The sequence below is a fragment of the Ailuropoda melanoleuca genome, chromosome 9 (assembly GCF_002007445.2).
Source record: "Ailuropoda melanoleuca isolate Jingjing chromosome 9, ASM200744v2, whole genome shotgun sequence".
Taxonomy (NCBI): domain Eukaryota; kingdom Metazoa; phylum Chordata; class Mammalia; order Carnivora; family Ursidae; genus Ailuropoda; species Ailuropoda melanoleuca.
Genome location: NC_048226.1, coordinates 99254496 through 99269851, shown reverse-complemented (window position 1 = coordinate 99269851; position 15356 = coordinate 99254496). Strand labels below are relative to the sequence as shown.

The 15356-nt window shown below is 52.6% G+C and overlaps 1 protein-coding gene across 1 annotated transcript in view; it reads left to right on the top strand.

Moving 5' to 3' along the window:
• The window catches only part of COL22A1 (collagen type XXII alpha 1 chain), a 235160-nt gene that overhangs the window by 103709 nt on the left and 116095 nt on the right, over positions 1-15356 (top strand). Inside the window, exon 22 of the mRNA XM_034668525.1 lies at positions 10309-10362. Within this exon, the coding sequence (XP_034524416.1) occupies positions 10309-10362 (54 nt within the window). The remainder of the gene's footprint in view (positions 1-10308; positions 10363-15356) is intronic.

The window sequence follows — 15356 nt, the reverse complement described above, 5'->3', positions numbered from 1 at the left end:
TAGGGACTCGGGTCAATGCTGACCTCTAGTGCTTAAGCCTGGAGCGTCTCTTATTGGCTCACATGGAGACTGACTGAGGGGGCACCATTGCCAAAGATGGGGTGGGCAGCCCCTGGAGGTAGTGTGTCCACCGCCCCTGGATATGTTCAGTCAGAGGCCGGGTGACCACCAACAGATGGGTGGAAATGGGGGTCTTGCATCTGGCAGAGGCTCTCCAGCCCCATCTGCGCCCTCTCTAGCCTAGAGAGTCTCTAGCTCAGCGAAGTGGACAGTATTACCGATGTGTCCTGGCTTCACTCTGTGTCCGGGTTGGACGCACCCTCTGATCACACTTTATGTCCTCAATTCTGAAACTGGGTGACCTGCTTTATGACTCAACAGACTCCCACCTGGCCCAACCCTCTCCCCCCACAGTGAACTTCCTTCTTTGGTCTACAACTGTCTTAAACCCTAAAGATTCTAAGAGGAACTTATTTGGAAGGCTAGCTGAGATGTGGAAAGGTGTTGTGACGGAGAGGTTAGGTGGGAATGTGGGAAGTCACTTACCCCGTTAGAAGGATGTGCCATGCCCCATTCAGCATCACCAGCCCTGGCCTCAGTTTCCCACTCAAAGCCAGGTTGCTTCCTCCTGTAATGCAAGGATCCTGGGCTTTGCAGTAGAATGCACCTGGGTTTGAAGCTTGGCCCCACTTCCAAGCAGCCGTATGACCCTTCAAGTCACCCAGCCTCTCTGAGTGTGTTTACTCTGTTACAATGGAAGGCATCACCACCGGCCTGGTTTTGGGGAGAAAATGTGCTCAGGATGGGCTGCGGCCTTGGTGGGCAGCCAGACGTGGCAGCTGTCATGACTCCCACTCTGCCAACATGCTCACGCACGGTCTTTTAAGAGAAAACAGCAATCTTTGTATGTTATGTAATTGATGTTTAGGGGAACCTGAATTCACCTTGTATTGAGCTTCTGCAAACATTACTTTTCCTAACATAGAATTAGATGCTGAGTGGAACTCTTGATACAAAGATGACTGCAAAGGGGTTTTTTTCCTTTTTAAACTACATTTCTACCTGATTGACTCTGATTAGAAAGGGGAGAGGACACCTCTTGCTAGGACAAGCCTCTTGCTTGTCGAGGCTCATGCTGCCTTGGCTGTGACTTCTTGGCACCCAGCAAGTGTTTGTGGGCTCCCCAGGATGGCTGTTGTCATCCCCAGAAGTACCTTTTACCCCTCAGAGGAATGCCAGCCACCCATATTCCAGCCTCCACACTGGCCAGGACTCCAACGCTGGAAGTTGGATGCATGCACCAGGAATGGAGATTTGAGGGCAAAAGCAAGGAGACCCAGAGAAGGAACCAGGGGGAGGGGGTGGTACCTTATTGAGGTGCTGAGCTCCATGTGCCAGTGTCGTCCCCCATTGCAGAGAGGAAGGAAAGCCTTCGATATAACACCGCCCCGACCACCTCTGGAGGATGTGTACCCAGGACTGTGTCTCTCTAAAGCCTGATGTCTCAGTCCTCCCCTGTGTCTGCCCACAAAGCCCCTGTCGTGCTCTTATGATGCAGGAGCACTCAGTTAAATGCCCTGGGAATGTGTGAAGAGATTACCATCTCAACCACCAGGAGCTCACAGCTGGAGGGGCTAGAGAAATATGGACATATGGACGGATAACCCAAATGCCTGGGTGGGGACACTGCGGTGTGGAGCTGGGACGGAGTGGGCGCTGGGGAAAGGGAAGGGGGTGTTGAGATGGCCTTTCGGGAGCCAGTGCTGTTCAGCAGGAATAGATGGGCTCCTGGGAGAGGGTGACGCAGGCTCAGGACGTGCCCCCTGGAGAGGACGTCCTGCCCTGGACACTAGCTCCTGCTTTCAGCTTTTATCTGCCCTCCCTGTTCTCCAGCTCGGGGATGCCTCAGTGTAAGGGACAGGGCTGTGGTGCTCTTCTCTGGTTCAGGCTCTGCCAGCATCCGTCATACTGGGGATCCTGCACCAGTCCCTCTTCCTTTTCCAGCCCCCAGCCCCCCTCCCATCCGCGCCCCCCCTTCTCCCCTTTCCTCCCCTCCCCACGGTCATCCATTCAGCATGTGTTTTCAGGGCATCTGGGTGCTAGACAGTGCTGGATGCGAGTGGGATCCCTCGGTGAGGAGATTCCTGCCCCTTGCTGATTACCTCCAGGGCGGGCAAGGGAAGAGAAACATCACCTTAGCACCTACCCGGTGCAGGAAGGGCCCGTGGGATGGACAGTTTGGGCAGCTCTCAGCAGGTGGGGAGCTGGCCAGGCCAGTAGCCAAGGGGGTGCGTGCTAGGTGGGTGAGGCAGCTAAGGCCCAAGGCCGAGGCCACGCAGACGAGTGTTTGAGTGGAGAGACCTGCAGCTATAACCAGCCAGGGGCCGGCGGGAGGCAGTCTGTCAGAGGACCGGGGCAGCAAGTGACGTCGCTTGCTGGGGGCCATTATGAGGATTTGGCCTTTTCCTGTCAGAGAAATGTGGGCCTACTGAATGTTTTCAAAACGGTTACTATGAAAAACAATATACAAAAGTAGAAAGAATATAAAATGGACCCTCATATGCCCCACACCCATCTCAACACTTCCCAAGTCATTGGTCAACTTAATTTATGTCCGAGACCACCTCCAGCGGCCCCGGGGTCCATTTGAAGCCACCCCAAATGTCATTACATCATTCTCTCTCAAAGATAAGGGAATGTAAAAGAAATAAAACTATAACACCATCATCCCAACCAAAACTGATGAAAAAGTTTCATCACGTACGCAATTTGTGGTCAGAATATCCCTGACGGTCTCCCGGGTTTCCGGCTGCAGTTTGGTCGCCACGGGATTTGGGACAGATGTGGAGGAACCGGGTTGTGGTACCACGGCCGTGTGGCCTCCGCCCTGGGAACGGACTGCAGGAGAGGAAGACCAGTTAGGAGAAGGCTGCAGAGGGCAGGAAGGGAGGGCGGTGGCCCAGAGCAGGGGCAGGGGCCGCACGAGCCCCCATCCCAGTGGTGTGCCGGGCAGTGGGGACATGCAGGGTCTGGCACAGGGGACAGACTTGATGGCCATGGGCAGGGCAAGGTGTTAACAGAGCGTGTTCCAGGAGCACGGAGGAGGGCTCCTCCCCTGTCCTGCTCCCTCTAGCGAATGGAGGCTGGTGACCGTGTGTGTGTGTGTGTGTGTGTGTGTGTGTGTGTGTGTGTCTGGGGACCCCTGGCCTCCAGTCGTCCTCCGTGCGTTTCTGACTCATCCTGTGCATGTCGCTAGTCCGGCTGTGGGCAGACACACGGCAGAGACCCATCCTGAGGTTGGTGTGGGCTCGGCAGCAGCTTCCTGTCCAGTCAGCCTCTGGCTGAGTCAGGAAAAGCCAAGACAGAATGACTTACTCAGAAAATTAGCTCTCTCTCCTTCCCTCGTGGAGACCTGTCATTTCCTCCTCATCAGCCTCAGCCAGAGCATCATGTCGCTGCACACACGCAGGCGGGAAGAGGGAAGACACAAGACAATGACAAGCCGCAGGACCCCGGAACGAGACACTGAGACAAATAGATGGGCTGGGGAAGGTGATCCGGCCCTTTATTTTCGAGATTAGCAACAGGCAGACAGTGTAATCCAGGGCAAGGTAAACACATTCATTTTGGACAAAGCTGGTATTTTTCCACAATGACATGGTGAAATGGGAGGATCAGAGCTGGGCACCCCATGGCATCCCCATCCCGCAGGGTTGTGGCACACGAGGCACCCCAGCGTGGGCGGTACAGCCATCATCTCCTGGCTGGGCTCCCGCCTTCCGGGGGGGTCTGGGTGCTACCCTGTTGCTCTCTCTGAGGCTCTGCTTTCCTCCTGCATGTCTGAGCCAGGCATTTGGGAGAGATCGATGGGGAGCCCAGCTACGTGGCTTAAGTGGGCAGTGCTACCATTGCATCTGAACCCAGAATGTTCTGGAAGTAGAACCCGCCTGGCTTGAGGCCACTGACGCACTTGGACACCGAAAAGCATTCACAGGGTTGATTTAAAAAACCAAAATCTTCCATGCCCTAATCATTCACCCCAAAATAGACAGCTTGCCACACTCACCCCAGGCGTATTTTAATTTTTGTAGAGAACTTACATTTTTTCTTATCTTGGTATTTGTTTGTTTTGTTTTCATTAGAATGTAGGTCTTTGAGAACCTTCTGTATTTTTGCGTCTGTAGCACCTAGAAGAGCATGTCACACTTGTAAAATGTGTATATTTTTATGAACACATGAAAAGTACACAAACAACAGGTCCAAGCGTGTAAGCTGAGCTGCAGATGTAATGTCACAGTGAGCCTCTGATACAGTCGGGGTGCATGGGGGAGTGGATCGTATTCACATGCTGCTCTCTGGGCGGCTGACTCAGTGGATGCTGGAAGGACTGGGACCTGGAATGGGGCATCTGGTCACCCAGGGCATGACCTTCCACAGGGCATGCTCTGTTTTAAAGAAATCGGTCCTGCCTGTAGCTTTCCTCTCACTTCACGTGTAGTGTGTTCTGTGCAGCTGAGTCCCATGTAAAATGCCTACATGTTCTCTTTCCTCTTTTCTGGACAAACCAAGGAGAGATTTTTTGCTTAAGAGAATTCCATGTCATTAGGCGTTTAAATTTAATGCAGAATTTGGAATGTCTAAATTACAAAATCATCATGTCGGTAAGGGATCTCTGAGATGGACAGTGAGAAACTTCATGTCCAGAAAGATCAGATGACCTGCTCCAGGTCCCTCAGGCCTTCATCACTGCCTTTCTCATAAGCTGGGGACAATCCCTTTGGTTCCTTTGATCATGTTTTCTCAAGACCTTCTGGATTCTCTTCTCTCGTCAATAGGCGAGAGCCGAAGAAGTGACCTGCCAAATATGATGCCCCCCTTCTTTCTAATGGTGGAGTGATCCCCAGTTGTCTCATGATGTGCCTCGTTGAGTCTGTTACCTTCGGATCATACTTTGAAGACAGGGTCTGTGGCAGGTGTAAAGCAGTGGCTGAATGACTGACACGCACAGCAGGTGCTTAGGGAGATAACTGTTTGCACTCCTGTTTCTCACTAATTCCTGCAAGGATCCTGTGAGGTAGGGCAGTTTTACTCCCGTTCTGCAAATAGGGAAACCAAGACTTAGGGGTGTAAATCACATGGACTATAAATAGTGGTGCAGGGATTAGAACTCAACTCCTTCCGGTCCGCTTCGCTCCAGACCTTCCCCGTTTTGGCCTCAGGAGGCAGTGTGTGGGCGTGTGCGTCCATGTGCACACCAGAATTTTCATCTGGTTGTTAGCAGTCCTTGCGATGGATGCCTTGGAGAGATCTAGGACCTGCCGGTGCCCACTTAGGTGGGTGCATTGTTACGCACTGCTTTAATCTCTGGCCATTGCCTTTGGAGCCAAGAGTCTCCCAGTGCTGACCGTGATCAGATCCATCCGCTCCTGTTTCTCGTAATTCCAGGATGGTCTTCTGTCATTAGCAACTTGGGTCGACTTTGTTTTACTTTTCAATTTTTAAAGCCTTTTCTCTTGCTTTTCCCTACTCTACCAGATGGTAACAGCATCGTTTGGATCACAGGCTACTGTTTGATTCATCTCGTGGCACAGAGCCAGGGTTTATGTCAGGACACCCTAGGTTTTCCCTGAGCACCTGGTTTCAGCTCTAACCGGTAGAAAATAATCATCTTTGACATTTGGAGGCATGGAGAATAGGAACTGAGCAAAAGACCATACGGCACATATTAGAATCGCTCGCACTTGCAGTGCGTTCAGCTGGTAACGGGCTCGCACATGGCTGTGCTAACTCGTCCTGGCTGGGGAGGAATTGCTGCGCTTCTGGATTTATGGGCTTCCTCTTCTCCGTGGGCAGATAGGCAGCCTTGGATATATCCGTCCTGCTCAGCATCCTGGCGTTCAGAATGGCTCGAATAATCTGCCCTCATGATAAATTACAAATGCTTACCCAGATATTGTGTTGGGTGCAATTTAGAAGAGAAGAGAAGAAAAATGACAAGACATAGGCTTATTGTTAGTAAAACAGTTCTTTATTGCTGCAAAAGTTGCTCTGGCCAGCACTTCTCAAATCCCCACAGTCGATTATAGGTCCAAAAGGCAGATGTTACGTAGCTCCTGCTGCTGTGTCCACCGCTGCTAGAGCTCCCACCTTCACCCCTGCCCGTCACAGCTACCACCACCACTGTTATGACCATCACCTTCACCCCCATCACAGCCACCACCACCAGTCACCATCACCACCACCATGACCGCTACCACCATCACTGCCTTTACCGCCATCACCCTCATCACAACCACCACCACCACCCCTATCACCACCACCTCCATCACCACCATCATCACCATCATAATTACCACCACCACTGCCATCACCATCATCACCATCACTGCCACCATTACCACCACCACCACTGTCACCACTGCCGTCACCATATGACCACCGTGACCACCACAACCACCATCATCATCACCACCATCACTGTCACCAGTTATCACCACCATCACCACTATTACCATCACCACCATCATAATTACCACCACCACCACCATCACCACCATCACTATCACTACCACCAGCATCAACACCACCATTATAATTACCACCACCACTGCCATCAGCACCATCATCACCATCACTACCATTACCAACACCACCATTGTCACCACTGTCATCACTGTCACCACCATGACCACTACACCACCACCATCACTTTCACTAGTTACCATCACCATCACCACCACTATCACCACCACCATCACCACCATGACCACCACCATCACTATCCCTGCTACCAGCGCCATGATCACTTCTACACATTTCCTAATGTTAGACCCTGTGCTAAGCACTTTGTGGGCATTTTCTCATGTAATTTCTTTGGCGCTGCTGGGAGGTAGCAGTTTTGGATCCGGAGCTCTTGGACACAGAGTCTCTTACCTACTTCAGGGACTTCAAGGAGCCAAAATCCTGCTATTACCATTTCTTCTTCATCAGCCGCCATCGTGTTCCTCCTCATTCCTGTGGCGATCTGTCGTGTTTGCGTAAGGCTTTGTTATTCCTTATAAAGCACTTCCTCAGATATTGAATTATTTCTTCCACAGCTATATTTTCAAATAATTACAATTATTATAATTTTCTACATGAGGAAACTGAGACTCAGGAAGTTAAGTGGCTTGCCCTTCCCCATCTGCCTTAGATTCTGAGCTCATTTTCTTTTTTTTTTTTTTTTAAGATTTATTTATTCGACAGAGATAGAGACAGCCAGCGAGAAGAGGGAACACAAGCAGGGGGAGTGGGAGAGGAAGAAGCAGGCTCATAGCAGAGGAGCCTGATGTGGGGCTCGATCCCATAACGCCGGGATCACGTCCTGAGCCAAAGGCAGACGCTTAACCGCTGTACCACCCAGGCGCCCCCTGAGCTCATTTCCTTACAGTATTGTAGAGGAAGGAACACGGAAAGAAACACAGAAAGTTCCTTTGCTTGCAGTGAGTGGCCAAGTCCTCCTAAGTGCTGACTTCGAGCTTTGTGGCAATTCCAGCTCATTAGCTCTCGGGCAGCACCAGGGACTCTGTATTCAATACGTTTTTGTCACATTTCTCGGTATTACTGGGGTTTCGTGAAAAAGGTGGCTCTGGCCTGGGGAGGAATTTGACAGGTTGAGATGGAGAGTGGGTGTTACAGACAGAGGTGGCAGCGTGCGCAGAGTCTCCGAGGCCTGAAGTCTTGAGGGGGGTGTTTGGGGGCCAAGGTAAGCAGCTCACTTGAGCTGCTGCTTAGGGATGGGAGTGTGGACACTGGACACTAGATCGAAAGGCATGTCGGAGCCACAGGGTTATCAATTTCCAAATAAAACAGCTCAAATGTTACATCTTTTAGATAAGGAGGACCCGTTCACCGTTTTAGAGGCGGGAAGTAACTCAGACAGAACTTTGTCCCTTAAGGAAGATCGCCCGCCCGCGTAGGGTTAATGTATAGACAAGTAATGCAAATCGTAGAAGGCACAGGTTGGCCCAGAAAAGTCTGGAGGGAAGGGACTGGGCATGTGAGCAGGGTTGGGCTCCTGTGGTTGCAGGCAGGCAGGACGGATGGACAGATAGAAGGAAAGGAGGAAGGGAGGGAAGGAGGGTGGGAGGGAAGAGGGAAGGCACTGGGGGCAGCTCCAGATGCTGTGGGTGGGGAAGGTGGGAACGTGGGTGCTGGAGCTGGCCAGAGACGTTACCCTAATGTTTCTGTGGCTGATGCCTTGGTAGATGATGCCACTTGTGACCACAGCTATGATCACAAATTTCTTCTTTTCCTCTGGCCTCTTGCCACTTCCTCGTTTTTTCGTTCTTGCTGAAACCCTAATGCTGGGATATTCACTTCTTGAGGGGCACTTGCTTCTCCCTCTCTCTCCCTCACTGGACCCTCCTATCTGCCCATAGTTCTCCTTTTCCAGATCACGTCTTTTTCCTTCCCTGGTGTGGGAGCAACTCCTGCCTCCATGCCTCCTGCAGATGTCGTCACCATCTCTGGGGCTTATCCCCCTGAGTGTCAGCAGTGTCGTGACACAAGGTCCCCAAACTTGAGGGAAGTGGGGAGCTGCTGAGAGCTTGTACCCCCCCTGAAGGTGGTGGGTCATCTGAGGAGGGACACCGGCATGCACCCCAATCAAATTGTCCTTTTAGGTAGTAATTCTGCTCAACCCCAAGCCAGACCTTCACATCCTTCCTGCTTCCCTCTGATTCTTTCGTACCAACCAGTCAATGATCCGTTTCTCCATTTCTTCCACTAAACAGAGTTACTTTGCTGGCCTGGGTTCTGAATTCTGATGACTCCTCACCAGGCCATTCCACCGACCTTGAAGGAAAATGGTTTATTCATCTTGTAAATAACTTGTGACTCTCAGTGGAATAACCTGGCAGCAAGTGGAGGGGTGCCTGTCTAGATACAAAATTGAAGATGTCTGGTTTCCATTCCCTGAGGAAGGGGAGCTGGTAGCTCTTAGCTCTCTTGCGATCAGCTCCCCGATGTTTGCATTCATCAGAGCAGGATCAGATGGAGGCAGAGACAAATGCCTCCAGGCTGGGCTCATTTCTGAAGGTGTCTGGGACCACATTTTGAATTCTACCTGACAAGTGTCAAGAAAACACATTCTGACCTAGGCCTCACTGCCCCTCCAGGCCGCTGTGTCCGTGGCTCATAGGGTGCTGGTCTGGGGCTTGTGAATCAGGTCAACCTGCCCTTTCTGCAGGCCCACAGATATCCAGGTTGTGCCTTCCTGTCCTGGCACCTCCTTGCCCCGCATGGCTGTTTCCCCTGCCATTGTCTATACTCAAGACCACATCAGTCCCAAAGCAACGATTTATTTATCCAGCCCTCCAATGTTTATTGAGGTGCCACCATGTGACAGGCACTGTTCTGGACCCTGGGTAGGGCACTGAACAAAAACAGAGCCAGGCCCTGTTTCCAGAAGGCTCGCAGCCAGGATGGGCAGGCAGGCAATGACCAAATACATAAGTACATCAACGGTGTATCTGGTAGTGACGCAAACAAAGGGGGAGACGGCAGGGCAGGGGCAGGGGTTGGCAGTGGAGAGCTGTCCTAGTTGGGTTGGTCAGAGTAGACATGCAGACAGAGGGCCTTTGAGCAGAGACTGTGGGGGCCTGGGAAGAGCGCATGCCGGGCAGAAGCAAGAGCCAGTGGAAAGACCTCGCCCCACTGTGGGAGCGTGTTTGGTGCCTTCATCCTGGAGGAGGGACACCGGAGTGGCAGGAGTAAGGGACAGAGTACGAGGAAACGAGGTGGGAAGGTAGCGGGAATGCCATCGTGGAACGAAGGGGAGACCATTACACTTTGCTCTGAGTGGAGAAGTAATGCAGTGATTTGAGCAGAGAAGATAGACCAGATTTCTGTATTAAGAATATGAGTCTGACTATCTGGGGGGAAAGGGGAGGCATCCGGGCTGATTAGGAAGGAGGGCGGTGGGTCAGGAAGCCCCTGCAGGGGTGCAGGAGTGGTGGTGGTGGCAGGTCCGGCAGTGGCGTGGGCACGGTGAGCTCTGGGAACTGGTGTGATTGGCCTCTCACCCCTCCTTCCTGCCACTTCCAGAGCCAGCACAAACCAGACTGTGTTGTGTGGTTCCTCAACATCTTTGGCCCCTTGGGTGGCTCCCCTTGTCCTGGGTACTCACACCCTTCCTGGCCTCCTGCTGACCTTGTTTGCCACCAGCGAGCCTGAGAAATCAAGATGGACGTTTCCACTGACACGTTACTACACGGGTTCTGGGTGCTACCTGCCTGCTGTTAATTTTGCTCCTTCTTTTGTATGCAGGGGAAGAAAGGTGAAGTGGGCCCACCAGGAACCCCTGGATTGCTGGGGCCACAGGTAACTACCATTTCTGCACGCCCTTCCCTAACGACTCTGCTTCCTCTGAGGGAAGAAGCGATCGGGTCCCTGTTCTCAGGTTGGTAACCCGTCTTGTATGGTCAGCTCATCAGAAAGAACGCTCAGGGGGTCCTTTGTCCTCCCGTCTGCCCTGGTTCCCTCAGCCTCCCACTCCTGTGCTAGGAGAATGGCCACCTAGAGGAGTTTCAGTCTGCTGGAGGGCAGGCGGTGGTGACACTGTGGTGACCAGTGTGCTGAGAAAGGGAAGCGGTGAGGCACAGGGAGCGGCGCCCTGGACAAGGTGTCCGTTGATGGACAGGGTGTGGCTGGCCGGGCAGAGGCTGGAGGAGAGGCCTTCCCAGCAGGGGCTCGGCTCTGCAAGGACAGCTGGTTTGGGACACAGCCTGTGTGCCGGTGTGGACAGGCCCCTGTGTGGCTGGAGCCCACCATACTGAGCCCGGGGTAGCCGGACTGTGCAGCCAGGTTTGGAAGGGGTTCGACTGAGGGACCAGAACAACCCAAGGGCTCCCTATTCTACAAGACAACACCCCCGAGCTCTGGTGTCTGACTTCCTACCCACTGTGACATTGGCCATCTCCCTCCCCCTCTCTGGGCCTCAGTTTACCTACCTGTAAAATGCCCGGGTCAGGGCCCCCTTCGCACTCTGCTCTGTGCTGTCTCGCTCCCTAGATACCCTCCTCCTCCTCTTCCTTCCTCCCCTCGCTGCCTCGGTTTTTCAGACTCCGCTCTGGTGGGACTTCCTCTGACCCCGTGCTCTGTCCAGCTCCCTGCTCCCACACATGTGCCGTCCCTCGTGGTCCCCCGTGACCCCAAGCCACCTGCCAGCTGAGCCGACTCAGGGTCACCATCATTTCACAGATCACGGGGCAAGACTCCCAGGTCCAGAGAGACTTGCGCAGGGCTACTAGCTGCTGAGCAGACACCTCCCTCACTCCCCCGGTGACCCCCGCCCCGAACCCTCTCGGCCCCCCTATGTGTAGATGTTGCATCACGATGAGCGCCCCCTTAGTGTGTACAAAGTGGGAGAGCGCCGGGAGCCTGGGTTTGATGGGGGCAGGCGCTCAGATTGCCCTTCACTTTCTCTTCACCTCCTGCATCGAAGCTTCCTCCCCATCCTCCTGCCCCAGCCCTCCTTGGATCAATAAATTCATGAGAAGAGCAGCGTGAGGGGAAGGAGCATGGTTCTGGAGTCAGGCCAGTTTCCAATCCCAGCCTCACCGCTTTGCGGCTAGGACATTTGGGGCAAGTTTTTTAACCTTCTGAACTTGAGTTATGCCACTTGCGAGAAATAGCAATAAAAATCAAAGGGAGCGCAATACTATGGTTGAAGAGAAGAGCAGGGATGTAGCCCAGGTGATGAGGTCCCCGAAGCCTGGGGAGCACCAGGTGGGGACGCTGTCCTGTTCTGGTGGCAGCAGTGGCCAGTAGGGGCACAGGGGCATTAACGGGCTGGTCCCTCTGGCTCCTTCCTGAGCTTCACAAAGCAGTGGGCTTCAGTATCCCCGTGTTCCTCCACACCTCCCTCTCCACGAGTCAGGCACCAGCAGGAAGGCACCCACCCCAGAGACGGGGCTCTCTGTGCTTCTGAAACCAGCTTTTACTGCTTGCTGACATGTGAAGTGTCCTGGTGAGTGATGGGCGCCTTGCACGAGATCTCAGACTTCATTTTGGCACCCCCCATTCAGTCCGGATATGGCATGCAATAAGGGAATATAAAATCANTGCTGACATGTGAAGTGTCCTGGTGAGTGATGGGCACCTTGCAGAGATCTCAGACTTCATTTTGGCACCCCCCATTCAGTCCGGATATGGCATGCAATAAGGGAATATAAAATCAATCATAATTCGTGGTCTTCTAAAGATTCCACATTCACTGTGGCATTTTGATGTTAACAGTGAAAAATAGAGTGCTTTCGCATTTGTTTTATTACCTTGCTTTCCAGCGAGCAAAGCTTGTGTATTTCAAGAATTCGGCATACATGCAGCTCCATCAAATTACTTTAAGCTACAATTCTTTCCCCTTCCTACAACTTTTTTTTTCCCTTCTACCTTGGAAAATGTATTTCTTTCTTTCACTTTCACTTTGAAATTCCTTTCCTTCCTTGAATGTTTACTGAAAGCCAGGCACTGAGCTGGATGCTGTACATATAAACATGACCAGGCTTTCCACAGCAGGACTTCTGCCAGAGATAGGGCACTCTCATATCTTTGGGGATCTCAGCGGTTCCGAGCCGGACAACTCAGAGCTTGTAGTGTGGACTGCCCGGAGTCTTGATCGGATCCCTACCCAGTGGACCCTGAGCTTTGTGCCAGCCGACCACGCCCACGCTGAGAGGCTGCTGTGGCAGGCTTGTGGCTGTCTCCTCTGACTCACTCCTCTCAACCAGCTGCATGCTCACCTTTCCTGGCCTTTGCCACCGTTCCTCTTGTTCCATGATTCTTTGGGTCATCCATTCAACAGGGGTTTATAAAGGACCCACTGTGTGCCCGACTCGGCTCGTGAATCAGAGCAGGGTGTGAAGTCTGGGTGCCACTGCGCGTGCTCAGAGGAGCCATGTGTTAGCAGGACAGAGAGACTTGCAGGTCGAGAAGACAGGCCAGGGAGCGGGATTCTGGGTGAGAGGGGAGCTAGGCAGCCTCTCTCGGGGCCCAGAGGTGGCTCCTACCTACGCCGATCGGGAAAATCAGGTTGCTTCTGCTGCAGGGTTTTCTGCTCTGATGAGAAGAAGGAAGGGAGATAAAGTGTGTTTCGTTTCTGCCATTGTCAGACACTCTCTTTAGTGCTCCTACATCATTGCAACTGTTGTTTATAACCACCTGTGAGAGAAGAATGCGGATCCCAGTTAAAACCTAAGGAAACTGAGCTCAGAGTTTAATTAGCTCTGCGCGTCCTGGAATGAGCCAGCACAGCAGCCGCAGAGAGCCTAGACCCCACGGTAGCCGGCGTCCTGGAAGATGCTTTTGGTGCCTCTTTTCCAAGATGAAAAAAAATTTCACCTGCTGGCATGTTTTAGAAAAAATAGACACATGCGTGATGCTGTAGACGGTGGCTCTTGTATCCTGGGCGCCTTTTAGGAAAATGGAAATCTGTGTCTCATAGGGTCAAGGGTTTGCAAAGGCCGTGCTGCTGGGTGTGGCCCTCAGGACGGACAGACACCCCTTGGATTGGTAGCCAGGGGAGGGGCTGGCCCCAGCGATGGCCGGCTGGGTGGGCTTGTGGGCCCTGGGCCTCTGCACAGAAATCGACCGAGGTTGGGGGCGCCTGGGTAGTGCAGTCCTTAAGCATCTGCCTTCGGCTCAGGGCGTGATCCTGGCGTTCCAGGATCGAGTCCCACATCGGGCTCCTCTGCTATGAGCCTGGTTCTTCCTCTCCCACTCCCCCTGCTGTGTTTCCTTTCTCGCTGGTTGTCTCTCTGTCAAATAAAATCTTTTAAAAAAAAAAGAAAAAAGAAAAAGAAATCAGCCGAGGTAGGTAGTCATTACGGCTTTGCCCCCGGGAGCCACATCCTGAGGGGGAAAGACACACACATTATGAACAACCCCCCCCCAAGCAAACATTTCTGAGCCACATAAGCCCTGTGAGTGCCATGCTAATTTGTGCCGGTAATTTTCANCGAGGGGGAAGGACACACAAATTATGAACAACCCCCCCAAGCAAACATTTCTGAGCCACATAAGCCCTGTGAGTGCCATGCTAATTTGTGCCGGTAATTTTCACGCATCTTCAAATCCCATCCAGCTCCGTGAATCTATGCCAATTGGAACTAGGTGGATATTGGGAATAACTCTTTGCCGTTCCTTTATTAACGATAATGAGGTTAATCGCTGTTCATGTACCATCATTGTGATTACGGAACTCGTGGAAGAGCTGCGTCGCCACCATCGGATTAGAAGGATCAAATGGTATTTTATTAATACTCATTAGACGGAGTGGTGCATTTTTATCAGTCGTTACTACTTTGTTGTTTTCGTTGGTAACAATTACAGCCGTCATCATTGTGTCATTAACGTTCCAATCTGTTGGCTGACTTGTCACTCGCAGTAATAATTAGATTAACGGGTTTTTTGTGTATTTGTATAAATGGGAAGAGGAGAAGAAAGTGGAGCAACCGTGCGCAGCCTCTAGGGTGCCGGGCTCGCACACGTGCCCTCGTGAACCCGCGCTGCACTCAGTTGTGCAGACTGAGGCACGAGGGGAAGTACGTTGCCCAAGTCCGTGGAGGGAGTGTGAGGCAACCTAGCTTTGGGCCCAGGCCCCCCCGAAACCAAAGGCCTTTTTTAATCCCTTTATACCATCATTACTACCCCCCCAAAAGGTATTAATAGTTAAATAGTTTTAGTTTAAAGTAACCTAATTTATGATCTTTAATTGAAATGCAAGAAGAGGAGACAGGAAATTTCGCCCTTGGCAGAAACACTGTGAGGGTCAAGGACACATGGACTCCTGCCTGGGTTTCCTGAGGAAGGGAGGTGGGGAGTGGGCTTCGAGGTGGCCCTTCGTGATTCCCCTCCAGGTCGGTGTCCTCCATGACCCCTCGTCTCCCCTAAGGTCATTCACCTTAGCTCGCTTCTCCACATGCCCCCGTGCAGTTCCTTCCCTGGCCGGCGGTGCCTGAGCGCTGACCGAAGACGGAGTCTGCTTTCCAGGCTCGTCCTGCTCCACTTCCCAAATGATCGTGTCCCTTCCTTCTTGAAGCACATCGTTCTCTAGGTTCCTGGCAGCACAGACCCTTGTCTCTCCTCCGACAGTCCGGCCTCGGGGTCTGGGTCTGCATCGCTATCTCCCCCTCTTCCCACGCCCTAAAAGAACCGCATGAGCCTCCAACACGTCCTGTCCCACAGAAGAGCCACGGATGCCACTTCATCCTCCAACCGTGTCCCTCCCGTGGTCCCCATCTTGGCAGATGGCGCCACCAGCTCCTGGCTTGTTCTGGGCACACACAGTCGGCGGGGGGGGGGGGGGGGGGGGTTGC